At 62.3% G+C, this 27,415-nt stretch overlaps 4 protein-coding genes across 9 annotated transcripts in view; 2 read left to right on the top strand and 2 right to left on the bottom strand.

Annotated features, from left to right (window-relative positions):
* Positions 1 to 27,415, top strand: part of LOC119564877 (immunoglobulin superfamily member 1-like) — a 967,916-nt gene that overhangs the window by 760,424 nt on the left and 180,077 nt on the right. The gene's annotated exons all lie outside the window — the stretch shown is intronic.
* LOC119564866 (immunoglobulin superfamily member 1) overlaps positions 1 to 27,415 on the bottom strand; it is a 999,687-nt gene that overhangs the window by 549,190 nt on the left and 423,082 nt on the right. The gene's annotated exons all lie outside the window — the stretch shown is intronic.
* Positions 1 to 27,415, bottom strand: part of LOC119564865 (immunoglobulin superfamily member 1) — a 798,058-nt gene that overhangs the window by 406,440 nt on the left and 364,203 nt on the right. The gene's annotated exons all lie outside the window — the stretch shown is intronic.
* Positions 181 to 27,040, top strand: PRKCG (protein kinase C gamma). Its single transcript, XM_037888327.2, is given in 18 exon segments — positions 181 to 471; positions 4,626 to 4,657; positions 9,652 to 9,734; positions 11,299 to 11,410; positions 12,090 to 12,221; positions 14,120 to 14,279; positions 14,729 to 14,863; positions 15,553 to 15,640; positions 16,030 to 16,059; positions 16,542 to 16,679; positions 17,133 to 17,306; positions 20,716 to 20,807; positions 21,202 to 21,264; positions 21,385 to 21,523; positions 23,761 to 23,841; positions 24,033 to 24,140; positions 24,344 to 24,487; positions 26,397 to 27,040. Coding segments are annotated over 18 exon segments (2,061 nt in total). The 5' UTR covers positions 181 to 304; the 3' UTR covers positions 26,580 to 27,040.

Genomic DNA, 27,415 nt, shown 5'->3' on the forward strand with positions numbered 1-27,415 from the left:
CTCCGTCCTCTGCCTTCTCTCCATCCCTCTCTCCTCCCGTCCTTCCTTCTCTCTCCCATCCCTCCGTCCTCTGCCTTCTCTCCATCCCTTCTCTCTTCCCTCTCTTCCTTCTCTCTCCCATCCCTCCGTCCCCTGCCTCCTTCTCTCCATCTCTTCTCTCCCTCCATCCCCCGCTTTCTCCCCCTCCTTCTGCCTCCTCCATCCACCCAGTCCCTCCCTTCCCTCCATCCCCCCTTTCCTCTTTCTGTCTTTCTTCCCCCCCTCCCACCACTCCCGCCCGGGGCTGGGGGGCCCAGGTGGGGCCATGGCGCTGGTCACCTCGCCCACCGAGCTGGAGTGCCTGGCCAAGCCGCTGTTCTGCCGCAAGGGGGCGCTGCGCCAGAAGGTGATCCACGAGGTCAAGAGCCACAAATTCACGGCGCGATTCTTCAAGCAGCCCACCTTCTGCAGCCACTGCACCGACTTCATCTGGTGAGACCCCACCTAGCGCCCCCCCAATACCCCCTAGCGCCCCCCATTGCCCCCAGCCCACCTTCTGCAGCCACTGCACCGACTTCATCTGGTGAGACCCCCCCCTAGCGCCCCCCCAATACCCCCTAGCGCCCCCCCATTGCCCCCAGCCCACCTTCTGCAGCCACTGCACCGACTTCATCTGGTGAGACCCCCCCCTAGCGCCCCCCCAGCACCCCCAGCCCACCTTCTGCAGCCACTGCACCGACTTCATCTGGTGAGACCCCCCCTAGCGCCCCCCCATTACCCCCAGCCCACCTTCTGCAGCCACTGCACCGACTTCATCTGGTGAGACCCCCCCTAGCGCCCCCCCAATACCCCCTAGCGCCCCCCCATTGCCCCAGCCCACCTTCTGCAGCCACTGCACCGACTTCATCTGGTGAGACCCCCACTAGCGCCCCCCCAGCACCCCCAGCCCACCTTCTGCAGCCACTGCACCGACTTCATCTGGTGAGACCCCCCCTAGCGCCCCCCCATTACCCCCAGCCCACCTTCTGCAGCCACTGCACCGACTTCATCTGGTGAGACCCCCCCTAGCGCCCCCCCCATTACCCCCAGCCCACCTTCTGCAGCCACTGCACCGACTTCATCTGGTGAGACCCCCCCTAGCGCCCCCCCAATACCCCCTAGCGCCCCCCCATTGCCCCCAGCCCACCTTCTGCAGCCACTGCACCGACTTCATCTGGTGAGACCCCCCTAGCGCCCCCCCAATACCCCCTAGCGCCCCCCATTGCCCCCAGCCCACCTTCTGCAGCCACTGCACCGACTTCATCTGGTGAGACCCCCCCTAGCGCCCCCCCCAATACCCCTAGCGCCCCCCATTGCCCCCCAGCCCACCTTCTGCAGCCACTGCACCGACTTCATCTGGTGAGACCCCCCTAGCGCCCCCCCAATACCCCCTAGCACCCCCCCATTGCCCCCAGCCCACCTTCTGCAGCCACTGCACCGACTTCATCTGGTGAGACCCCCCCTAGCGCCCCCCTATTACCCCCAGCCCACCTTCTGCAGCCACTGCACCGACTTCATCTGGTGAGACCCCCCCTAGCGCCCCCCCCATTACCCCCTAGCGCCCCCCCATTGCCCCCAGCCCACCTTCTGCAGCCACTGCACCGACTTCATCTGGTGAGACCCCCCCTAGCGCCCCCCCAATACCCCCTAGCGCCCCCCCATTGCCCCCAGCCCACCTTCTGCAGCCACTGCACCGACTTCATCTGGTGAGACCCCCCCCTAGCGCCCCCCCAATACCCCCGAGCGCCCCCCATTGCCCCCAGCCCACCTTCTGCAGCCACTGCACCGACTTCATCTGGTGAGACCCCCCCTAGCGCCCCCCCAATACCCCCTAGCGCCCCCCCATTGCCCCCAGCCCACCTTCTGCAGCCACTGCACCGACTTCATCTGGTGAGACCCCCCCTAGCGCCCCCCCAGCACCCCCAGCCCACCTTCTGCAGCCACTGCACCGACTTCATCTGGTGAGACCCCCCCTAGCGCCCCCCCATTACCCCCAGCCCACCTTCTGCAGCCACTGCACCGACTTCATCTGGTGAGACCCCCCCTAGCGCCCCCCCATTACCCCCAGCCCACCTTCTGCAGCCACTGCACCGACTTCATCTGGTGAGACCCCCCCTAGCGCCCCCCCCAATACCCCCTAGCGCCCCCCCATTGCCCCCAGCCCACCTTCTGCAGCCACTGCACCGACTTCATCTGGTGAGACCCCCCTAGCGCCCCCCCAATACCCCCTAGCGCCCCCCATTGCCCCCAGCCCACCTTCTGCAGCCACTGCACCGACTTCATCTGGTGAGACCCCCCCTAGCGCCCCCCCAATACCCCCTAGCGCCCCCCATTGCCCCCAGCCCACCTTCTGCAGCCACTGCACCGACTTCATCTGGTGAGACCCCCCTAGCGCCCCCCCCAATACCCCCTAGCACCCCCCCCATTGCCCCCCAGCCCACCTTCTGCAGCCACTGCACCGACTTCATCTGGTGAGACCCCCCCTAGCGCCCCCCTATTACCCCCAGCCCACCTTCTGCAGCCACTGCACCGACTTCATCTGGTGAGACCCCCCCTAGCGCCCCCCCATTACCCCCTAGCGCCCCCCCATTGCCCCCAGCCCACCTTCTGCAGCCACTGCACCGACTTCATCTGGTGAGACCCCCCCTAGCGCCCCCCCCAATACCCCCTAGCGCCCCCCCCATTGCCCCCAGCCCACCTTCTGCAGCCACTGCACCGACTTCATCTGGTGAGACCCCCCCTAGCGCCCCCCAGCACCCCCTAGCGCCCCCCCATTGCCCCCAGCCCACCTTCTGCAGCCACTGCACCGACTTCATCTGGTGAGACCCCCCCTAGCGCCCCCCCAGCACCCCCAGCCCACCTTCTGCAGCCACTGCACCGACTTCATCTGGTGAGACCCCCCCTAGCGCCCCCCCAATACCCCCTAGCGCCCCCCCCATTGCCCCCAGCCCACCTTCTGCAGCCACTGCACTGACTTCATCTGGTGAGACCCCCCCCTAGCGCCCCCCCCAATACCCCCTAGCGCCCCCCCATTGCCCCCAGCCCACCTTCTGCAGCCACTGCACCGACTTCATCTGGTGAGACCCCCCTAGCGCCCCCCCAATACCCCCTAGCGCCCCCCATTGCCCCCAGCCCACCTTCTGCAGCCACTGCACCGACTTCATCTGGTGAGACCCCCCTAGCGCCCCCCCCAGCACCCCCTACCGCCCCCCCAATACCCCCAGCCCACCTTCTGCAGCCACTGCACCGACTTCATCTGGTGAGACCCCCCGCAGCGCCCCCCCAGCATCCCCTACCGCCCCCCCAAAACCCCCAGCCCACCTTCTGCAGCCACTGCACCGACTTCATCTGGTGAGACCCCCCCTAGCGCCCCCCCAGCACCCCCTAGAGCCCCCCTAATAACCCCAGCCCACCTTCTGCAGCCACTGCACCTTCATCTGGTGAGACCCCCTCTAGCGCCCCCCCAGCACCCCCTAGAGCCCCCCTAATAACCCCAGCCCACCTTCTGCAGCCACTGCACCGACTTCATCTGGTGAGACCCCCTAGCGCCCCCCCAGCACCCCCTACCGCCCCCCCCCAATACCCCCAGCCCACCTTCTGCAGCCACTGCACCGACTTCATCTGGTGAGACCCCCTAGCGCCCCCCCCCAGCACCCCCTAGCGCCCCCCCCAATACCCCCAGCCCACCTTCTGCAGCCACTACACCGACTTCATCTGGTGAGGCCCCCCAGCGCCCCCCCAGCACCCCCTAGCGCTCCCCCCAATACCCCCAGCCCACGTTCGGCAGCCACTGCACCGACTTCATCTGGTGAGACCCCCCTAGCGCAACCCCAGCACCCCCTAGCGCCCCCCCCAATGCCCCCAGCCCACCTTCTGCAGCCACTGCACCGACTTCATCTGGAGAGACCCCCCTAGCGCCCCCCCAATACCCGCAGCCCACCTTCTGCAGCCACTGCACCGACTTCATCTGGTGAGACCCCCCTAGCGCCCCCCAGCACCCCCTAGCGCCCCCCCAATACCCCCAGTCCATGTTCTGCAGCCACTGCACCGACTTCATCTGGTGAGACCCCCTAGCGCCCCCCCCAGCACCCCCTAGAGCCCCCCCAATACCCCCAGCCCACCTTCTGCAGCCACTGCACCGACTTCATCTGGTGAGACCCCCCCTAGCGCCCCCCAGCACCCCCTAGCGCCCCCCCAATACCCCCAGCCCACCTTCTGCAGCCACTGCACTGACTTCATCTGGTGAGACCCCCCGCAGAACCCCCCAACTCATCCCCTTCCCAGTTCACACCCCCCCATGGCTCTGCTGCTGCTGCCCTTCCTTTAGTCTTAGCATAGAGGGACTGGTTGGTCCAGAGCCGGGAACAGAACCCAGGAGTCCTGGCTCCCAGCCCCCTGCTCTAACCACGAGCCCCCACACCCCTCCCAGAGCCGGGATAGAACCCAGGAGTCCTGGCTCCCAGCCTCCTACTTTGTGGCATAGCAGATGTTAGGGCAGGGGAGGAGTGGGGCGCATGTTAAATATGTGTATTGGGGGGAGCTGAGTGTGGGCAACTCATGACAGCTGCGAGCCCCAGAGTAACATTGTGTTTCTCTCTTGCTTTTAGGGGGATTGGGAAGCAGGGACTGCAGTGTCTAGGTAAGAGACCCCCCCACCCTGCAGGGTCAGTGACCGCCCCCACTCCACTGAGAGCCATACTTGGGGGGAGACAGTCACTCCCACTCTCAGCCTTGGGGTCCTCCCTTCTGCCGATGGTATAACCAGCCCCCGCACAGCCGCACCCCACCCCAGAGGGACCGTGTCTCAGCACTGGGCGAGGGGTCCCGGTATAACCAGCCCCCACGCCCCACTCCAGAGGGGCCGTGTCTCAGCACCGGGCGAGGGGTCCCGGTATAACCAGCCCCCGCGCTCCACCCAGAGGGGCCGTGTCGCAGCGCCGGGCGAGGGGTATAACCATCCCCTGTGCTCCACCCCAGGTGTGGTCGCATGTCAGGGGGGAACATTGCAGCCTGTTCCCAGCACACAGCCCATGGCGCTGAACTAGATTTCTCGACTCCGGCTATTTTAGGGACTGGCTGGAAAATTCCATGTTTCTGCTTGAAAAAAGCCCCAAAATACCTAATACCGGGTGACCTTTCAAATGCTCGAAGCTTTATTCTTTAAGCTTCTTTGACAACTGGGGGTCATGACTCCTGGGGTTCTCTGGGAGGGGAGCGGGGTCTAGTGGTTAGAGCAGGGGAGCTGGGAGCCGGACTCCTGGGTTCTCTGCAGTGACGTGGGGCTCTTTGACCTCCTGGCCAGACACCCAGGAGCAAAAGTCCCAGGGCCAGGGATGGGGGGCGGCTTTGGCACCGGCCTTGCTGGGTTAGAGCAGGCAGGTGGCTGGGAACCAGGATTCCTGGGTTCTCTGCCTGGCTCTGGGAGGGGAGTGTGGATTTGTGGGGGCTGGGGGTGGAGGATGTGGGGCTTTTGTGTTTAGGGGCATTGTGTGTGTGGGGGTGGGCTGCATGTGGGATAGGAGGCCAGTGGGGCTAGCTGGGCGGCTGTGTAGGGGATCTGGGGGTTCTTGGTGGGGTGGGGAGATTTCTTCCTGCCTCCCCCCTCCCGCAGGTATGAGTGTGTGTATGTGTGTTGGGGGGGGATAATGGGGAAATCCCCATATGCTCTGAATGGGGGTGTGGCTCTGTGGTTGATTAGCCAGTGATGAACTGGGGGAGCAGCTCTGGGCAGGGTGGGCGAGAGGGACTGCGGGGAGGGGGTGTGTGTGTTGGGCTCCTCATGTGTAAAATGGGGGTGGGGATTCCTGCCAGGCCTAGAGCTGGTGGGGGGAGAGTTTCTAGTGGACTCTGCCCTCCCTCCCCCCAGCTGGCAGCATGAGGCCCAGTGTGGTGGGGGCAGGATCTGAGTGTTAAGTGGTGGTGGTGGGGGACCAAATAGATGGGACGGGGGGGTGGTTCTTAGAGTGTCCTCACTGGGGGTGGGGGGGGTGTGTACACAGGGGTGTGTGTGGAGGGGGGGTGATGCATGCGTGGGGGGGTGTGTGCACATGGGGGTGGGAGGAAGGGGGTGTGACGGGTGGGAGGAAGGGGGAGTGCACATGGGGTGGGTGGAGGGGATGTGATGGGTGGGGGGTGTGTGCACATGTGTCACGGGGTCCCCGGGCGATGCTCTGGAACTGCTCCCCACGCAGCCAGGCAGGACTCTGGGGAGTCTTCTCTCTGGGAGCAGCCTGTCTGCAGGACACACAGCTCACCCGGCTCCACCTTCCTGGGGCTGACCTCGGAGCCTCCAGCCTCCTCTGCCCCTCCGTGCGCTTCCCACAGCGAGGCCACTCAGGCGGGGCTCCTGGGGAAGCCAGAGGGTCCTGCCCCCCAACTCCGCAGTCAGACGTGACTCTCAGCCAGCCAGTAAAACAGAGGTTTATTAGATGACAGGAACATGGTCTAACACAGAGCTTGTAGGTGTAGAGAACCAGACCCCTCAGCTGGGTCCATTTTGGGGGGCAGTGAGCCAGACAACCACGTCTGCCCTTCACTCCATGTCCCCAGCCAGCCCCAAACTGAAACTCTCCCCAGCCCCTTCTCCTCTGGGCTTTGTCCCTTTCCCCGGGCCAGGAGGTCACCTGATTCCTTTGTTCTCCAACCCTTTAGCTCTCACCTTGCAGGGGGGGAAGGGCCCAGGCCATCAGTTGCCAGGAAACAGGGTGTCGGCCCTTCTCTGTGTCCAGACCCCTGCACACACCTGCCCTCTAGGGCTCTGCAATGATCATACACCCTTATCCCACCACCTAGATACTTAAGAACTGCGTAGGGGAAACTGAGGCACCCCCACACTATTCAGAGGAAACATAAGAACAGTCCCACTTCGTCACAACATGTGATGGGTGGAAAGGGATGGGACGGGTGGGTGGGGTGTGTGCAGACGGGGTGGGAGGAGGGGTGTGTGACAGGTGGGGGGTGTGTGCACACGGGGTGGATAGAGGGGGGTGATGGGTGGGTGGGGGTGTGTGCACATGGGGTGGGTGGAGGGGGGTGATGGGTGGGTGGGGGTGTGTGCACATGGGGTGGGTGGAGGGGAGTGTGACAGGTTGCGCCTGGTGATGTGGGGGAGGCTGGGGTGGTGGACATATTTGGGGGCTGGGTGTGCAAGAGCAAGTGGGGTATTAGTGTCAAGCTGCTGGGGATGTGCATGAGTGTGTCAGGGTGTGGGGATAGGTGTGCAGGTGCCGAGATAGCACATGGGGGTGTGTGACACAGACACCCTTGCACAAGTGCGTGGCCAGAGGCTAGGTGGCAGGTGCCTTTACACACCGGTGAGGGTGGGTCCATGTGGAGACTGTTGGTGCGACTGGCAAGACATGTCGGCCGTGGGCACAAGTGGGTCAGCTTTTGCACACGTGTGTGTGTTGGTGCAGCAAGGTAGAGCTGGTGGGTGCAGATCTGTGGGATTAGTGGCTGGGCGTGTGAATTGGTGTGGATTTGCATGAGTGCATCTGTATGAGTGTATGCATTTGCACAATGGTGCAGGGTGTGTGTACAAGTGTGTGCATTTGCATGTGTGCAGGAGGCATGCACTAGTGTGTGAATTGGCACACATGCAGGGGTTGCACACGTACGCACATTTGCACACATGCACCGGAGTATGCAGGTGCATGTGTGTATATGCCCAAGTTTGTGCCTTTGGACAAATGTGTGGTGTCTGCATGTGCACGAGTGTGTGCATGCTTGTGTACATTGGCCTGAGTGTGGGTTGGGGTGTGCATGCAGACCCTTGGTGTTAGGGCAGCAGTGCGGTGGGAGGATGCGTACAAGGAAGGGGTAGGTTTGCACAAGCATGGCTGGGCGTGCACAGGGATGGCCCCGGGGTGTGCAGCATTTCTGGGGTGTGTGCCGGGGTGGGTGTGCAGGAGGCACTGTCAAGGTGGGTTGTGATGGGGGGAGCGTGCACAAGGGGTGTGTGGTGGGGTGGGAGAACGACGGGGGGCGAGCATTTGCCCCAGGATACGGCTGGTGCGTGTGGCTATGTGGGGCGGGAGTGTGAGCAACAGGGTGCTGGATGGACCCTGGGCAGGGGGAGCTCAGGGCTGTGGGGGGAACAGGGGTCCCCCCTGGAACCTCGGCAGTTGGAAGGGGGGAGCCCCCTGGGAGACTGGCAGAGCCGGGGCGGCTGGTGGCAGCGGTGGGATGCAGCAGGTTCCCGGACACCCCCTCCTCCCTTCACTTCTTGGTGCAGCTGGCCAGGGGGAGGCGATGTGGGGGAGCCGTTGCCATGGGAACCATCAGGCAAGTCCCCAAGGGGGGATCGTTCATTGCATCCCCCCCCACCCCGTAGGTAATGAGTTTGCTTTGTCCCAGTCCAGATCCCTGGGGGCCCCCATCACTCCCCACCCAGGGCAGAAAGCTTGACTGAGGGTGGGAGCCAGGACTCCTGGGTTCTATCCCTGGCTCTGGGTCTACTGGTGGGGGCAGGGAGCAGCCTGTGTGGCATGGGGGGGCTGGCCGGCTCTGAGGATGCATGGGGGAGTCAAGCCCACACCTTGCCCCCCCCCCAAGTCCTATCTGCCGCCCCCCCAGCTCCTGGCACTTGTGGTTTCTGCTCCTGCCTGTTTCCATGGAGACCTGTCTTCCAGATCTCCCCGTCTCGCTCCTTGGGAGCCTTAAGATGCTGCGAGAGGGGAAGGGGAGAGAAACGACCCCCCCAAGCTGTCCTCTGCCCCCCCCCCGACTCATCCCTGAGACTTCCCCTGAGTGGACCCCTCCACTCCCCCGACGCATCCCTCCACTCACCACAAACTCCCCGACCACCCCGACTTGTCCCTGAGCCTTCTCCCGACTCGTCCCCCCAACTCCCTTGATCCGTCCCCCCGACTCACCCCAACTCTTCCCCCTCAACTCACTCCGACTCCCCAACCCCATCCCCCCGACTCATCCCTCAGCCTTCCCCCGATCCATCCCTCAACTCCCCCGACGCGTCCCCCCGACTCACCCCAATTCCCACGACCCCCCCGACTCATCTGTGAGCCTTCTCCTGACACGCCCCCTTGACCCATCCCCCCGACTCACCCCAACTCCCTCGACCTGTCCCCCCGACTCCACCAACTCCCCTGACTCATCCCCCCAACTCAGTGTGACTCCCCCGACCTGTCCCCCAAAACTCCTCTGAACCTTCACCCCAAACTCACCCCAAACCCACTGAATCTTCTCCTCAACCCCCCAAAACATCCCTCCCCCCAAACATCCCTCCCAAACTTATCCTCGACCGCACTGAACCTTCCCTCCCAACCTCAACCCTGCCCCCCCAATTCACCCTGAACCTTCCCCCAACATGCTGAACCTTCCCCTCCAAACCCACCCACACCCCCGAACCATCCCCCACTGCCCCAGCTGGCCTGTCCCTCTGGTGCTGGCTGTCCCAGAGTTGTGGGGGGGCCCGTCCCCCCATAGCGGAGAGGAGGTGCTATAAACCTATGAGTCAAGGGGTCCGTTGAGCCAGGATTTCCCTGCCCCGAATCTGGGTTCTGGGAGGGGTCTGAATGGGGCGGGGGGGGGTGTCACAGTCACTGTCCTGAGCTTGCTCTGCTAATGTCTCTATTTGTCCCCCCCGTCTGCCCCCCCCTCGCCCACCCCACCAAGTCTGCAGCTTCGTTGTACACAAACGGTGCCATGAGTTTGTCACCTTCGAATGCCCGGGAGCCGGGAAAGGACCCCAGACAGATGTGAGTGACAGATGGCTGCCAGGACTCCTGGGTCCTGTCCCTGGCTCTGAGAGTGGGGTGGGGGTCTAGCGGTTTGGGGGGAGGGGCAGGGAGCCCGGACTCCTGGGTTCTGTCCCCTGCTCTGGGAGGGGAGTGGGGTCTAGCGGTTAGAGTGGGGATGGGGGGCAGGGAGCCAGGACTCCTGGGTTCTGTCCCCTGCTCTGGGAGGGGAGTTGGGTCTAGAGGCTAGAGTGGGGATGGGGGGCAGGGAGCCAGGACTCCTGGGTTCTGTCCCTGGCTTTGGAGGAAATACTTTGGTGGGGGAGGAGCCCCTGGCCCCCAGGTGAGTGTCCCAATTTCACCTGCTATTTTTACTGCCCGAGTGGGGAGCGGAGCACGGCCCAGATTCTACTGTCCTTGGCCTGGAGAGGGGGAAGGAGGAAGGGGGGTGGAAGAGGAGAAGAGAGCGGGAGGGAAAGGATGCAGGAATGGCGTTAGCAGTCACATCTCTTCCATGCACCCCCCCCCCCCTTCATACTGCTTAGAAACACACAACCTTGTGCACGGTTGTGTTCCCACCCCTTGCGCGCACACACGTGCCCGCCGTGTGCAACTCCCCTTTGGGCACCTGTGCAGGGCCCTCTGCACACTCACCTTCCCCCCTTGCACGCTCAGCCTGTGCTAGCTACTCGTGCAATTCCCTGGGCAAGCTCACATTCACACCACTTGCACGCACCTGCACACTTGCACCCTCTCTGTGGAAACTCGCATTTGCACACGCAGATATGCTCATGCATTCCATTGTGCAAGCTCCCATATGCATGCTTAGACACACACATGCACACTCTCCACTTTGCACACGCATGCCCGCTCCCCATACAAGCTCACACTTGCACGCACTTGTGTGCAATTCCTTGTGCAAGCTCATGCTTACACCCCTTGCACATCCTCACAAACGCACACCCTCCATGCAAGCTCATGTGTGTGCGTGTGCACACACTCGTGTATACCCTATTCAAGCTCACTTGTTCACATCTAGATGCTTGTGTATCCATCAGTGCAAGTTGGGCACACTCAGGCATGCTGACGCTCACTTGGGCGTGCTCCGTCCTTTACATATGCACACCACTCCCCAGTCAAGCTCACATTTGCACGCTCACATGTGTGTGCAATTCCCTGTGCAAGCTCATGTTGACACCCCTTGCACATGCATACAAACCCACGCCTTCTGGGCAAGCTCACCTGTGCACATGTAGACACATTCATGCTTGTAAGTGTGCACATGGACACACACTCGCGCACACCCCATGCAAGCTCCTGTCTGCACACTTCAACCCACTTGTGCACATGCCTCCCTTGGCACAGGCCGGCCCGTTCCCCGTGCCGGCTCCCGTGGGCACACTCAGACATGCCCTTGGGTGAGAACGTTCACCCTCCCGCTTGCACCTCTGGTCTGTGCGGCTAGCCTTGCACACACCCCCGTGCAAACTCGCACTCGGTGCCTGCACAGACTGTGAGCTCGCACCCCCCTCACCTGCTGGGGGGGGGCTCTGATCTGTCTGCTCTCCCCCCCCCGCCCCCCCAGGACCCCCGGAGCAAGCACAAGTTCAAGATCCACAGCTACAGCAGCCCGACTTTCTGCGACCACTGCGGCTCCCTGCTCTACGGGCTGGTGCACCAGGGCATGAAGTGCTCCTGTGAGTGGGGGTGGGCGGGACGGTGGGCAGGGGGGCGGGAGCAAGGTGGGGGGATGGGAAGGGGCAGGGGTGAGCAGGGAGGGGGTGGGCCTGGGTGTGTGTGTGGGGGGTGGGTGGGCGCAAGATGGGGGCAGGGGCCAGGCCTGGGTGTGTGTGTGGGGGGTGCAAGATGGGGGGAGGAGCCAGACCTGGGGGTGTGTGGGGGGTGGGCACGAGATGGGGGGAGGGGACAGGCCTGGGGGTGTGTGTGGAGGGGCGAGATGGGGCCAGAGGCCAGGCCTGGGGGTGGGGGTGGGAGGGGACGCGAGATGGGGGCGGGGGCCTGGGGGGGTGTGGGGGGGCGCGAGATGGGGGCGGGGGCCTGGGGGGGTGTGTGGGGGGGGCGCGAGATGGGGCCGGGGGCCAGGCCTGGGGACGTGGGGGGGGGCGCGAGATGGGGGTGGGGGCCAGGCCTGGGGGGTGTGGGGGAGGGCGCGAGATGGGGGTGGGGGCCAGGCCTGGGGGTGTGGGGGAGGGCGCGAGATGGGGGTGGGGGCCAGGCCTGGGGGTGTGGGGCGGGGGCGGGAGCGAGGCCCGGGGGTGGGTGGGGTGCCAACCCTGGCGTTAGGGCTGCACGGGGGGGGGGGGGCCTAGGGGCGAGATCCCCTTCTCCCCCCTCACTCTCTGGCGCCCCCCGCAGGCTGCGAGATGAGCGTGCACAAGCGCTGTGTGCAGTGCGTGCCCAGCCTGTGCGGGGTGGATCACACCGAGCGCCGGGGCCGCCTGCAGCTCCGCATCGAGAGGCTCGGCGGGGAGGAGATCCGCGTCTTCGGTACGGGGGGGGGCTTGGGCACTTTCGGCTTCCCCCAGACGACGTCCCCCGCCCCCAGGGCAGATCTCCGGCAATTTCGGCCGAGAGCCGGACGGCGCCTGGCTGGAGCGCGGGCCCTGCCGTGGTGTAGACGCTCCCCCCCGCCGCCGGAGGGGGTTTCTCCGGGCCGCTGCCCGCCGCGGGCTTCGCTCCGGCGCCCGGGTCTGCCCGCTCCCCACAGGCCTCGGGTTTGGCCACCACCGGCTCTCCCCACGGACGCCCCCAGGGGCCGGACTCTTGCTGGGGGGGATGGCGAGGGGCCGCTGGGGGGGGGCGCCGAGGCCCTGGCTAGAATGGATCAGCTTGGGAAAGAGGCTGGGGGGGGGGCTGCACCTTGGGAGCCTTGGCTCCGATCGCCCCAAATTTGGATCCCTGACTTACCCCCCTGCCCCCCGCAAACACAGCGACGTTCAGGGCAACCCGAGCGCCCATGTGGGGTTCAGAGCCTCCACCAGCCAGAGGGGGCTCCTCAGCCGTAGCACTGTAGGGCTGGCACCCCCAGCTGTCTGTCTGTCCCTCCAGCCCCCCCCCCCGGCATCTGTCTGTCTGTCCAACCCCCCCCCAGCATCTATCTGTCTGTCCCTCCAGCCCCCTCCTCCCCCGGCGTCTGTCTGTCTGTCTGTCTGCCTCTCCAACCCCCCCGGCATCTGTCTGTCTGTCTGTCCCCCTCCAACCCCACCCCCGGGCATCTGTCTGTCTGTCTATCTGACCCCCCCCCGCATCTGTCTGTCTTTCCGACCCCTCCCCCCGCATCTGTCTGTCTGTCTCTCCAATCCCCTGCCCACATCTGTCTCTATCTCTCTATCCATCCCTCCCTCCCTCCCCGTCACTATATCTATCTATCCCTCCATCCTCCCATCTCTCTGTCCATCCATCCGTTCATCCATCCCCCCCGCCTCTCTCTATCCCTCCCTCCCTCCACACACCCATCCCCGTCTCTCTCTCCCTCTGTCCTTCCCTCCCACACACCCCATCCCCGTCTCTCCCTCTGTCTTCCCTCCCCACCCACCCCATCCCGTCTCTCTCTCTGTCCTTCCTCCCCACACACCCCATCCCCGTCTCTCTCTCTGTCCGTCCCTCCCCACACACCCCATCCCCGTCTCTCCCTGTTTTAGTGGCTAAGGTTGCCACCTATTGGTGACTTTGATTTCGCTTTACAATCGGTGGCAGGGATTGGGCGGGGGGAGAGAGGGGCTCAATGGGGGCACTCTCCTGGCGGTCACTGCTGGCCCCAGGGGTGCTGTGCTGCCGGTGCTCTCAGCCTAAGTCTGGTGGGTTGGATCGGGAGGGGGGGAGCCAGGACTCCTGGGTTCTCTCCTGGCTGTGGGAGGGGAGTGGGGGATAGTGGTTAGAGCAGGGGGGCGGGAGCCAGGACTCCTGGGTTCTATTCCAGCTCTGCAGCTCAGCACTCTCTCCTCTCCCCTTCACACCCTCCTCGCACTCGCACGCTCCCAGCGGGAGTGTGTAGGAGGTGGAAAGAAAACCCGTCCAGGTGCTTACATAATGGGGATTCCTCGGCACCTCCCTGCATGCAGCCCTCCGCCACCACTACGGTCCTGCTGCCCCCGGGCCAGGCATGGGATACTACAGCACAACACAGAGTCAGCAGTGGGAGAGAACCCAGGAGTCCTGGCTCTCAGCCCCGTCCTGCTCTCACCACTAGACCCCACTCCCATCCAGAGCTGAGGACAGATCCCAGGAGTTCTGGCTCCTAGTCCACCCCTGCGCTAACCACTAGACCCCACTCCCCTCTCTGGGCTGGGGATGGAACCCAGGAGTCCTGGCTCCAGCCTGCTCCTAGAAGGGGCTCCGACTGAGCTCTCAGTGCCACGTGCTGATGTGTGGACCCTCCCCCCTAGTGGGTGAGGCCCGGAACCTCATCCCCATGGACCCCAATGGGCTGTCGGACCCCTATGTGAAGCTGAAGCTCATCCCGGACCCCAAGAACGTGAGCAAGCAGAAAACCCGGACTGTGAAATCCACTCTGAACCCCGTGTGGAACGAGACTTCCTATTGTGAGTGCTCTGGGCAGGGGGGTGTGGGCGGGCAGGTGGGCATGAGTACGTGCCTGGACAGGAGATATGGGGGCCCTACAGCTCCCACGGGTGTCTGGACACAGCCATGAAACATGGGCCTGCCGGAGCTCCTGCAGGTGTCTGCATCCTACCCCCCCCCCCCCGCCCAAGTACTCTCCCCATATACCCAGAGTGCCCCCTCTCGTCTCCTGGGGCTGGGGGGACAGTAGACCCCTGTCAGCCACATCCCTCCTCCCCGCAAAATAAACCGGGATCCTGCAGCCCCTCCAACGCAGTCCCGGGCCACCCCGGAGATCCCCCCGGCAGCCGCAGTAGTAGGGCTTTTATCCACACGACTTGTCCAGAGGGCAAACATTCTCCCCCACCCCCACTTAAAGGGGCAGGTGGCTGGGTGGGTGATTTAATCCCCCTCCCTTTGAATCCCGCCCCCAGCACGCTGATGCCGGGAGACATGGAGCGGCGGCTGTCCGTCGAGGTGTGGGACTGGGACCGCACCTCGCGCAATGACTTCATGGGAGCCATGTCCTTCGGCGTGTCGGAGCTGCTCAAGGGACACGCGGACGGATGGTAAGGGGGGGGGGGGCTGCGCCTGGGGGGGGGCGTGCAGGGGAGGGGGGAAGCCAGGCCCACGGCTCACTCTCGCTCTCTCTCTCCACCGTTCTGTCTGTTTGGGTATTTGTCTGCGCCTGGCTGCTGTGCCCGGCTGCCTCGGCGCCGCTGCGTCCCCGTGCTCCCTCCCCGTGCGGTTCCTGCCCCTCTCGCCTTTCCGCCTGCGTCCCCTCTGCATTCGCGTCTTTTTTCCTTTGCACTGTCACGCTTTTCCTTTGCACGCCGTGTTTCTTTCTTTGCACACGGTTGCACTTGTTTTTCTTTGCGCCCCGTCACTTTTTCTTTCTTTGCCCTTTCACTTTCTTTGTCCCTTCACTTTTTCTTTCTTTGCCCTTTCACTTTCTTTGCATCCTGTCACTTTTTCTTTCTTTGCCCTTTCACTTTCTTTGCATACTTTCACTTTTTCTCTGCACGCCTTTTCACTTTTACCTTTTCTTTCTTCTCACTTTCACTTTTTTTCTTTGCACACTTTCACTCTTTTGAACTCCTTTGTACACTTTCACTTTTTTCTTTGCACCCGCCTTTTCTTTCTTTCTTTCTTTCTTTCTTTCTTTCTTTCTTTCCTTTCTTTCTTTCTTTCTTTCCATCCCTTGCCCTCCTTCCCTCCCCCCGCCCCGGTGTTGTGCCTGTCTCTGTCCCTGTCTCAGGTACAAGTTACTCAACCAGGAGGAAGGGGAGTATTACAATGTCCCCGTGGCTGATGCTGAAAATTGTGAGCTGCTGCAGAAATTTGAGGTAACCCCTCCCCCAAAGCTCTCCTGTTCCTGCCCTGCTGGCTAAGCGGGGTCGGGCCAGTTTAGTTACTGGATGGCAGCCTGAGCAGGGTGGGGGCTGGCAGTCCGTGCTGGCCCCTTTGCCCGAGTACAGCATTGTGGGGGGGCGCTGCGCTGCAGGGAGTGGGGTGGGGAGCTCGGCAGGGGGTGCCGTGCCACAGGCACCCCATCTTTCAGCTGTGACATAACCCCCAAAGCCCAGATGACTGTGGAGTCGGGGCATGAACCCCGGTGCCCGGGGACAGATTTCCGGTCCGGCCCCCCTCCCTCCCTGTCCCCAGCAGCTGTGGGGACTCCTGGGCTGGGGGACGCGGCGTTCGGGCACTGACCCTCTCCCTCTCTCTCTTGCAGGCCTGTAACTACCCCCTGGAGCTGTACCAGGTAACGCCTGGGGCTCGGGGCCCCTCGGCACAGAGGGCGGGGGGCTGGCCAGGCTGGTGATGCTCTGGGTGGCAGTTCCCCTTCTCTCCAGCAGAGGGCAGCAAAGAGCCTCAAGCCAACCCCAGTGGGGCATGGGTCTAGTGGTTAGAACGCGGGGGGGGGGCTGGGAGCCAGGACTCCTGGGTTCTCTCCATGGCTCTGGGAGGGGCATGGGGTCCAGTGGTTGGGGGGGCGGGGGGTGAGCAAGTTGTGGAGGGGGGGAAGGCCTCCCCGCCCCTTGCGCCTGCGGCCCTGCCACTGTTCCCCCTCTTCTGCTGGTGGCCCCGCCCACAGTCCCACCTCTTTTCTGCCCCTTCCCCGGGGCCCCGCCCCTGTTCCACCCACCTCTCCCTGCCCCCCCAACTTCCCTCCCCCCGACCTGCTCCCCCTCCCCCTAAGGCAGTGGCTAGCTGCTCACCGTGCCCCATCTCTGCCCCCCACAGAAGGTGCGCCACGGCCCGGGCCCCTCGCCCACCCCCAGCCCCACGGACTCCAAGCACGGCAGCTTCTTTGGGACCAGCCGCTTCCACATCTCCGACTTCAACTTCCTCATGGTGCTGGGGAAGGGCAGCTTCGGGAAGGTGAGGGCGCCCCGGACACCTGGGTTCTCTCCCTGGCTCTGGAAGGGGAGTGTGGGCCTAGTGGGTTAGAGGCGTGGGGGCTGGGAGCCCGGATGCCTGGGTTCTGTTCCCGGCTCTGGCAAGGGAGTGGGGTCTGGTGGTTGGAGCGGGGGCGCTACCTCCGGGGCGATGTCGACGGGCCATGCTTCAGAAGGTCGGGATGGTCGCTCTGGGGAAGGCGTTCTCCCTACTCATCCCCCCCAAAGCTGTGATCTTACAGTGGCCCTGGACGTCCTGGAGAGAGACATAACTGGGCCCCTCCCCTCTAGGGGGCGGCAGCTCCCACCCAGCCCCAGGGTAGGGACTGGCTGGCTCAGGGGGGCAGGGGATGGGCCCTTTCCCCTCTAGGGGGCGCTGGCCCCGATCCGGCCCCAGGGCAGGGACTGGCTGGCTCAGGGCTGTGGCCCCCCCCAGGTGATGCTGGCCGAGCGGCGGGGCACGGACGAGCTCTACGCCATCAAGATCCTGAAGAAGGACGTGATCATCCAGGACGACGACGTGGAATGTACCATGGTGGAGAAGCGGGTCCTGGCGCTGGGCGACCGGCCGCACTTCCTCACCCAGCTGCACTCCACCTTCCAGACCACGGTACCCTGCCGGGGGGGGCAGGAAACAGGGGTGGATGGGCCCATGGGTCTGATCCAGGGGGGCAGGGAGGGGGCGGGATACCGGGGTAGATGGGCCCGTGGGGCTTATCTGGGGGGCAGGGAGGGGGCAGGATACCGGGGTGGATGGGCCTGTTGGGCTGATCCGGGTGTTACCAGATATGCCCGTTCCTTTGGGATATGCTGCTTTATTAGGGTTGCTCTTTGGGGCGTGGCGGGGTTTCTTTTTTTTCTGTAATTTTATCAGTGTGCCTCTTGTGTGCTCACATGCCACGCTCCTCCTTCCTTCTGCAAGTCCCCTCCCAAAGGAGTTACCCTGCAGGACCTCGGTTCCCCAGGACTGGGTTCCTCCAGCCCTAGAAACACACACACACACCCCCACGTCTAAGCAGACCGGGTCAATCCGCACCCTCCAGCTGATCCCCTCGTAGGTCCCTGGACTCACTGGGTGGGGTTAAGCACTCTCAGTTGGCCCCCCCCGCCCCCCTTATGTGCCACAGGTTTGCCACGTCCCTATCCCGCTTTCACGTCCCAATTGTACGGGTAGTAACCCACTGGAGGAGCAAACCCCACAGTATTTTGGGACGCCGCAGGGATCTTTCGCTTAGGTAAAAGAGGCGTCGCGACAGAGGAAATGGGGGAAGCAAAAAACATAAAAAAGTAATGACAGGTTTCAGAGTAGCAGCCGTGTTAGTCTGTATTCGCAAAAAGAAAAGGAGGACTTGTGGCACCTTAGAGACTAACCAATTTATTTGAGCATGAGCTTTCGTGAGCTCCAGCTCACTTCATCGGATGCATACTGTGGAAATTGCAGAAGACATTATTATATACACAGACACCATGAAACAATACCTAGATAAGTTATTACCAGCAGGAGAGTGGGGTGGGAGGAGGTATTGTTTCATGGTGTCTGTGTATATAATAATGTCTTCTGCAATTTCCACAGTATGCATCCGATGAAGTGAGCTGGAGCTCACGAAAGCTCATGCTCAAATAAATTGGTTAGTCTCTAGGGTGCCACAAGTCCTCCTTTTCTTTTTTCTTAGAGACTAACCAATTTATCTGAGCATAAGCTTTCGTGAGGTGCATCGATGAGGTGAGCTGTAGCTCACGAAAGCTTATGCTCAAATAAATTGGTTAGTCTCTAGGGTGCCACAAGTCCTCCTTTCTTTTTATAAAAGAGTAAAGTGCAGAGAGAGAGAGAAGCAACCAGCTTAACCATAAAAGTTATTTTTTTTTGAATAATAGTGATAACTACACAAAGAGAGCCTAAACCAACATAACATTCATTAGGAAAGGTTAATACCTGAGGCAGAAAGGAAAACAGAGAGAGAAAGAGGGGAATCTCACCCACTCCATGAGGCGTGAACTGGTCGGGGTTCCCAGGTGGTGGGGTCCTGAGTGCTGGAGACAGGCAGAGCCCCCAGCACGCTCAGTCAGGAGATGATGGAGTCCCAGTGGAACTGATGCAGAGTTTGGGTCCGTGCATCAGAGCACTGACTGGAGGGTGAGTAGGGATTTTTGTAGAGAAAATACAATGGTTCAAGGGAGAACAAGAGATTTGTTTATAGATAAACTGATGACTTAAGGGTTTTCTTTAGGCTAGACAATAGGAGCTGATCACTCTTGGCTATGGGTGGTGGTTTCTCCCAGGGAGCTCACAATGCAATTAGGCTGTATTCAGTATTCTGCTCAAATAAATGTGTTAGTCTCTAAGGTGCCACAAGCACTCCTGTTCTTTTTTCAGTATTTTGGATCTCCATCAAGGATTTATTACTAGAATGGGTCTGATAATTGCTGAGCTGGGTGTGTGCAGGCGTAGGTTGTCACGGAGTCCCCGGGCGATGCTCTGGATCTGCTCCCCACGAAGCCAGGCAGGACTCTGGGGAAGTCTCCTTTCTGTGAGCAGCCTGTCTGCAGGACACACAGCTCACCCAGCTTCCACCTTCCTGGGTCTGACCTCGGAGCATTCAGCCTCCTCTGCCCTCCGTGCGCTTCCCACAGCAAGTCCGCTCAGGCGGGGTCCTGGGGAAGTCAGAGGGTCCTGGCCCCCAACTCCGCAGTCAGACGGGACTCTCAGCCAGCCAGTGAAACAGAAGGTTTATTAGACGACAGGAACATGGTCTAACACAGAGCTTGTAGGTGCAGAGAACAGGACCCCTAAGCTAGGTCCATTTTGAGGGGCAGTGAGCCAGACAACCACGTCTGCCCTTCACTCCATGTCTCCAGCCAGCCCCAAACTGAAACTCCCTCCAGCCCCTCCTCCTCTGGGCTTTGTCCCTTTCCCGGGCCAGGAGGTCACCTGATTCCTCTGTTCTCCAGCCCTTTAGCTCTCACCTTGCAGGGGGGAAGGGCCCAGGCCATCATTTGCCAGGAAACAGGGTGTCGGCCATTCTCTGTGTCCAGACCCCTGCACACACCTGCCCTCTAGGGCTCTGCAATGATCATACACCTTTATCCTACCACCTAGAGACTTAAGAACTGCCTAGGGAAAACTGAGGCACCCCCACACTATTCAGAGGAAACACTAAGAACAGTCCCACTTCGTCACATCTCCCCCCTTCAAGATCGAACTGAGCGGGGTCACTTTAGCCGGTGATGCTAAGTTCGAAGCCACCAACGTTCCCATGGATGACCAGCATCTCTCCTGTTCTTTGGTAGGAGTTACACCAGGCCCTTCCAGTTTCACACCCTCCCTTAGGTCGGGGGTGGTCGATAGCACTCGCAGGCCGCATGTGGGAAGGTTTCTGCGGCCCGTGCCCTTTGGCCACCCCCAAAACCCCAGGGGGTCAAACTGGGATTGGGTCTTCTCGTAGGTTCATTAACATCTGGAGCAGAGATTCCCATGATGCAGTGCGTCCCTGCTTTTCTGGTTCTCAGTGTGGTTCTCTGTTCTTCATTCTTTATGCTAATCCCCGTCCCATCTTTCATGCAGATGAGGCTAGGGGAGTTGTCTCCGTTTTCCATTCTGTATGCTAAGGGAGATGTCTTAATCTTGTCAGGAGGGGTCTAGGTGTGTCTCCCGACGCCCTTCACTGCTCTCTGCAAGCCTTTTCTCTGATCTGTTTTGGTTCAAGAAGAGACTCGTGGTGGGGGTGTCTTTCATGAGTCAGACAGGCTAGATACTGCGCCCTGGTTCCCCAAAAACAAAGAGCTGACTGGTATCAAGTGAGGGGGCAGGGCAGTGGGGTGGATGGGCCCATGGGGCTGATCTGGGGGGCAGGGAGGGGGCAGGATAAAGGGATAGAGGGGACTGTGGGGCTGATCCGCAGGGACAGGAAGGGGGGCGGATGGGACCGTGGGGCTGATCCGGGGGGGCAGGACGTCGGGGTGGATGGACCGGTGGGTCTGTTCTGCCCCCCCCATGGCCCCGTCTCACCCGCCCCGTCCAGGACCGGCTCTACTTCGTGATGGAGTACGTCAATGGCGGGGACCTCATGTACCACATCCAGCAGGTCGGGAAGTTCAAGGAGCCTCATGCCATGTACGTACAGCTCGCCCCCAAGGGGCCGTGTCCCAGCACCAGCGAGGGGTCCCCGGATACCCAGCCCCCACCTTCCACCCCAGAGGGGCCACATCCCCGTGCCGGGCGAGGGGTCCCCGGATACCCAGCCCCCGTGCCCCACCCGAGAGGGGCTGCATTTCGGTGCTACGGAGGGAGGCCCCATATAACCAGCCCCTGTGCCCCACTCCAGAGGTGGTCGCATCCCAGCGCCGGGCGAGGGGTCCCCGTGAAACGGTCTGTGGCCGTGGAGCAGCGAAGACATTGAAGGGACGTTGAAGGTGATGAACCGATTTTGCAAGTCACCTTTGATTGTTCTGTGTCTTCTCCTCCCCCCCCGCCACCCCCCGGCTCCCTCCCCACCCCGGGCTTGTAGGTTCTACGCCGCAGAGATCGCCATCGGCCTCTTCTTCCTGCACAACAAGGGCATCATCTATCGGTGAGTGGGCACTGGCTCTGCCAGGTTGTTAGCTGCAGTCTCGGCTCCCCACCCACCCTGGGGCCGGATGGGAGCCGGCGGCCCCTAGAGGCAAGAGCCCAATCCTGTCTCTCCCCACAGGGATCTGAAGCTGGATAACGTGATGCTGGATGCCGAGGGCCACATTAAGATCACGGACTTCGGGATGTGCAAAGAGAACATCTTCCCCGGAGTGACCACCCGGACCTTCTGCGGGACCCCCGACTACATTGCCCCGGAGGTAACACCCCCGATCCAGCCGCGAGACCCCACTCCTCTGCCGGAGCCGGGGAGAGAACCCAGGAGTCCTGGCTCCCAGCCACCCTGCTCTGACCACTCCACTCCACTCCCCTCCCAGAGCCGGGGAGAAAACCCTGGAGTCCTGGCTCCCAGCCCCCCCCCCCTCCCGCTCTAACCACTAGCCCCCACTCCCCTCCTAGAGCCAGGGAGAGAACCCGGGAGTCCTGGCTCCCAGCCCCCCCCCCGCTCTAACCACTACACCCCACTCCCCTCCCAGAGCCAGGGAGAGAACCCAGGAGCCAGGACTGGTTGGGGGTGGGAGGGTGGGGGTGACATCCCCCTGGGTACGATCTGGACTGTTGAACTGCGCTGTCCCTTTAATTCTCCATGGTGCCTCTCACGCCGCTTTGCTGGAGACCAGCAGCCTCTCGGGGCTCTGCTCACCCGCAGCCGTCGGGATGCAAAGTCGCACCCAGCTGAGCTGCATGACGGCTCTGCCAGGGCGACACCCGCCCGTGCCCCAGCCTTGCACCCCAGACATGTGCCTCCTGCAATGCCCCCAGAAACGGTGCACGAAGATGCACCAGGGCCACGAAGATGCACCAGGACCTTTGTTAACCTGAGGAGAGATTTCCCGAGCGCTTCAGCCGAAACACACTGGCTTCGATACAAGGATAAAACACGGGTGGTCTTAGGTGCTGACTCCGTGGGTGCTCCGGGGCTGGAGCACCCACGGGGAAAAATTTGTGGGTGCTCTGCACCCACCGGCAGCCAAGCTCCCCGCCCCTCCGCCTGCGCTCTGCCTCCTCCCCTGAGCGCGCCGCGTCCCGCTTCTCCCCCTTGCTCCCAGCGCTTGCCACCGCGAAACAGGTGTTTCATGGCGGCCAGAGCTGGGAGGGAGGGGTGAGAAGGGGGAATGCGGCGTGTTCAGGAAGAAGCGGGGCCGGGGCGGGATTTGGGGAAGGAGACCAATAGGGGCAGGGAGGGGGTGGAGTTGGGCGGGGATTTTGGGGAAGAGGTTGGAATGGAGGTGGGAGGGGGTGGGGCGGGGTGGGGTCGGGGCGGGGGTGGGGTGGGGTCGAGCACCCACCGGCGCCGGGAAAAGTTAATGCTTATGCATGTGGTAACTAGAGGAAGATAGCTGATTTTAAGTGATTATAAGTGTTTAAGGCACGAAAGTCAGAATTGGTTACAAAAGAAATAAAAGAGAAAACGGCAAGCTAATTCCTAAACTTTACCCAGCTAAATAAGATTAGGAAGCCAGCGGATTTCTCACCCCCCGAAAACCTGCTGTACTCCATGTGCAAAGCCTTCCAGTTAGACCCACTCGCCTCAGTTCAGTGTCCTTCCGGTATTCATTGGCGTTATGAGCAGAGAGATGTAAGGTGAAGAGGAGAGGTCATTTGTGTGTTGTGTGTTCTCCCTTCTTACGCTCCAACCCCCGGTGCTGGAAAAGTCCTTGCTGAGTCATGGGGTTAGACAGTTTCCTGGCATATGGGCAGTGCAATCAGTCCTTCGTATGAATTGTACCTTCCCCCCCTTCTGCTGAATGTCCGAATAAACAAGTAATGGCTCCAACGAGCCAGTGTGCCTTTGTCTCTGAGAAACTGGCTTGTGGGTGTCACCCAGAATTACAACATGTTTCAGTAATAATCATATCGTAAAATCTTATAACTGCATATACAATGTTGGTTCACACATTATCACAAGACAATGATGTTCAGTAGATTATGAGTTTTAAATGATGCCTCACAAGGCATGCTTTGTACAAAATATAACGTAGCCATATGCAAATAGTGAAAAAGTGGTGGGGCAAAGGGTGACACAGTGCGTGTGTGCTTTTTGGGACGCTGGTCTCCTGGCAGTGACTTCTTCCTACCCACCCCCCACATTACCTCCTAGGGTTGGGAGCAGGGGAGGGATAAACCAATGGGAGGGGCTCTAGCAAGGTTGGCCCTGCGTCCTGTGCTTTAGCACTGCCCCCCCCATTGCAATTGTTGTCCTCCCCCAAATCGCAGCTTGCTATGCCAGGTGGGGGATACTCTTAAAGGGGCAGTGTGCCTTTAAACCTCTCCCTCCGTGCATATGTGTGTACGACATTGTAGCTCACGGCTTGTGTGTGGTGGGGAGGAGTTTCCTCTGTCATAATACGTTTCCCTCCCCACCCAGCATGGAGATGGGGGCCTGTGACACAGGGTAGGAGCCCCCTAACTTGCCCCCGCTTTTTCCTTGCCCTAGATAATTGCCTACCAGCCCTACGGGAAGTCGGTGGATTGGTGGTCCTTCGGAGTGCTGCTCTATGAGATGCTAGCAGGGCAGGTAACTGTGTGTGGTGGGGCTGGGGGCATAGATCCTATGCGGGGGGGGGCTGGGGGTGAATCCTGGTGCTAGTACTCCACCGTGGGTTGGGGGGGGGCCTGATGGGACTGCCTGGCCTCAGCGCTCTGGGGCGGGGGGGAAGATCCCGCTGGGGGGGACTGGCTCTGACCCCCCACCCGCTCTCCCCCCAGCCCCCCTTCGATGGGGAGGACGAGGATGAGTTGTTCCAGGCGATCATGGAGCACACGGTGTCCTACCCGAAGTCGCTGTCCCGTGAGGCCGTCTCCATCTGCAAAGGGGTGAGTGACCTCCTGGGGGGGGGGAGCACCACTCTGGCCTATGACCCCCCCCAATTTCTGGGGGAGGGGCAGGCTGGGGTGAAGCTGTGTCGGGTGCAAGTTGGGGTGAGGGAGGGCACTCCCCCCTCAAGGGGCTGAGAGGGGTGCATCAGCTGGTCTGGGAGTTCCGTGATGGTGATGTCACCGTGTCTCCCACTCCCCAGTTCCTTACCAAGCACCCCCTGAAACGCCTTGGCTCGGGGCCGGCCGGGGAGCAGGACATCCGGGAACACGGCTTTTTCCGCTGGATGGACTGGGAGAGCCTGGAGCGCCTGGAAATCCCGCCGCCCTTCACCCCCGCCCGGTGAGTGACCCCCCCCAGCCACTCGTGTTCCCCTCTTGGAGAGTGACCCCCCCCCATCCCACTGCCCTGCACCACCTGCCTGGTGAGTGACCCCCCCATCCCATCCGTGTTCCCCCTGCCCGGTGAGTGACCCCCCCCAGCCCACTCCGTGTTCCCTTCCTGGAGAGTGACCCCCCATCCCACTGCCCTGCACCCCCTGCCTGGTGAGTGACACCCCCCCCAGCCCACTCCGTGTTCCCCCTCCTGGAGAGTGACACCCATCCCACTGCCTGCACCCCCTGCCTGGTGAGTGACACCCCCCCAGCCCACTCTGGTTCCCCCTCCTGGAGAGTGAACCCCCCCATCCTGCCGCCCTTAACCCCCCGCCCGGTGAGTGACCCCCCCAGCCCACTCTGTGTTCCCCCTCCTGAGAGTGACCCCCCCATCCACTGCCCAGCACCCCCTGCCTGGTGAGTGACACCCCCCCAGCCCACTCCGTGTTCCCCCTCCTGGAGAGTGACCACCCCATCCCACTGCCCTGCACCCCCTGCCTGGTGAGTGACCCCCCCCAGCCCACTCTGTGTTCCCCCTCCTGGAGAGTGAACCCCCCCATCCTGCCGCCCTTAACCCCCCGCCCGGTGAGTGACCCCCCCCAGCCCACTCTGTGTTCCCCCTCCTGGAGAGTGACCCCCCCATCCCACTGCCCTGCACCCCCTGCCTGGTGAGTGACACCCCCCCAGCCCACTCCGTGTTCCCCCTCCTGGAGAGTGACCACCCATCCCACTGCCCTGCACCCCCTGCCTGGTGAGTGACACCCCCCCCAGCCCACTCCGTGTTCCCCCTCCTGGAGAATGACCCCCCCCATCCCGCCGCCTGCACCCTCTGCCCAGTGAGTGACCCCCCCCAGCCCACTCCGTGTTCCCCTCCTGGAGAGTGACCACCCCATCCCACTGCCCTGCACCCCCTGCCTGGTGAGTGATACCCCCCCAGCCCACTCCGTGTTCCCCCTCCTGGAGAATGACCCCCCCCATCACCGCCCTGCACCCTCTGCCCAGTGAGTGACCCCCCCAGCCCACTCCGTTTCCCCTTCCTGGAGGCTGACCCCCCCCATCCCACCGCCCTGCACCCCTGCCTGGTGAGTGACCCCCCGCATCCTGCTCCCCAAATGCCCTCCTGGAGAGTGGAGCCCCCTATCTAACTGCCCTTCACACCCTGCCCGGTGAGTGACAACCCCCCAGCCCACTCCGTGTTCCCCTCCTGGAGAGTGACCTCCCCATTCCACGCCCTGCACCCCTTGCCCAGTGAGTGACCCCCGCATCCTGCTCCCCAAATGCCGTCCTGGAGAGTGGACCCCCATCCCACTGCCCTTCACCCCCCATCCAGTGAGTGACCCCCCCATCTCACTCCATGTACCCCTGCCTGGAGAGTGACCCCCCCTTGCTCTCCAAACCCCTTCCTGGAGAGTGGACTCTCCTATCCAACCGCCCTTCGCCCCCATCCGGTGAACGACCTCCCATCCCGCTTCCTGCACCCCCACCCAGTTAGTGACCCGCCATTATCCTCCATGTACCCCCTGCCTGGAGAGTGACCCCCCCCCCCACAAAGCCGGTGGGGGCCCTACAGGGAATCGGGGATCCCAATAGAACATGTGGCTTCTGATGATTAGGGGGACCGCATGGGAGCGGCTCTGCCCCAGCCCGATGTGACCACAGGAGGTGGTGCTGGGGGGGGAGCGTGGGGTCACTAGGGTCTTGAGCCGGAGGGAGTGGGGCTGGGGTGGGGGAACAGTGAAGGGGTGGGGGCCAAGGGAAATAATCCAGCTCTTCTTTCTCTCCCTCCCCTCCGTCATCTGTCTTGCTGTCTGTCCGTCCCTGTCTGGATCTGTCTCGCTGTCCGTCTGCCTCTCTCGGGCCATCTCCGTCTGTCCGTCCCAGTGTGGGAGGAGCGGCGAGAACTTTGACAAGTTTTTCACGCGGGCGGTGCCCGCGCTGACCCCCCCGGACCAGCTGGTCATGGCGGGGCTGGACCAGAGCGAATTCCAGGGCTTCACCTACATCAACCCTGACTTCGTGCACCTCTCGCTGCGCCCCCCCACCTCCCCCATCTCCATGGTCTGACCCACCGGCTCCCCCATGGCGTAACCTGCTCGCAACCTGAGTGCTTCCCCCCGATCTACCCCCACATGGTCTGAGCCCCCCTCCGCCTGGGTTGTGTGCACAGAAATGCAGCTTCTGGGGTTGGGTGCAGGGATTGGGTGTACGGGGACCCCTCGCCCGCCCCTATTTAATGGCTACGCAGCAAATCCGCAAAAGAAGTTTGGGACAGGAAATGAAAGAGAATCTCACACCCAACCGCAACCGCGGGCTGGATTTCAGAAGGCACCAACTGCAAGGGGAGAGTGCCCCCTATCGAGCCCCCTGCTCCCTGCATCCCAGTGCCCCCTAGCACCTCCCCGGGGCTTCGGGGCCAGCCCTGCCTGCCCGGGAAGAGCGCCCCCTGCTGCTCCCCCTGCAGCCCAGCGCCCCCTGGTGCTGCCTTGGGGCTTTGGGGCCAGCCCTGCCTGCTCGGGAAGAGCGCCCCCTGCTGCTCCCCCTGCAGCCCAGTGCCCCCTGGTGCTGTCTTGGGGCTTCGGGGCCAGCCCTGCCTGCTCGGGAAGAGCGCCCCCTGCTGATCCCCCTGCAGCCCAGCACCCCCTAGCACCACCTGGGCTTCGGGACCAACCCTGACTGCCGGGGGAGTGGGCCCCCTGCACTAAATAGCTTTGAACCTGTACATAACCCTGGGGGCGGGCAGAGAGCTTGAAGGTTGGGGGGACAATTGCAGCTTTCTCAGTCTCCCCTTAACACGCCCCCCTGCAGCATATAGACCCCCTTCTCTGGTGCATGGAGTACATATATCTACACATCTATATTTACAGCTGTAATGCACAGGCCAATCCCCCGCGGCTTTCCCA

Source organism: Chelonia mydas, chromosome 23, assembly GCF_015237465.2.
Source record: "Chelonia mydas isolate rCheMyd1 chromosome 23, rCheMyd1.pri.v2, whole genome shotgun sequence".
Taxonomy (NCBI): domain Eukaryota; kingdom Metazoa; phylum Chordata; order Testudines; family Cheloniidae; genus Chelonia; species Chelonia mydas.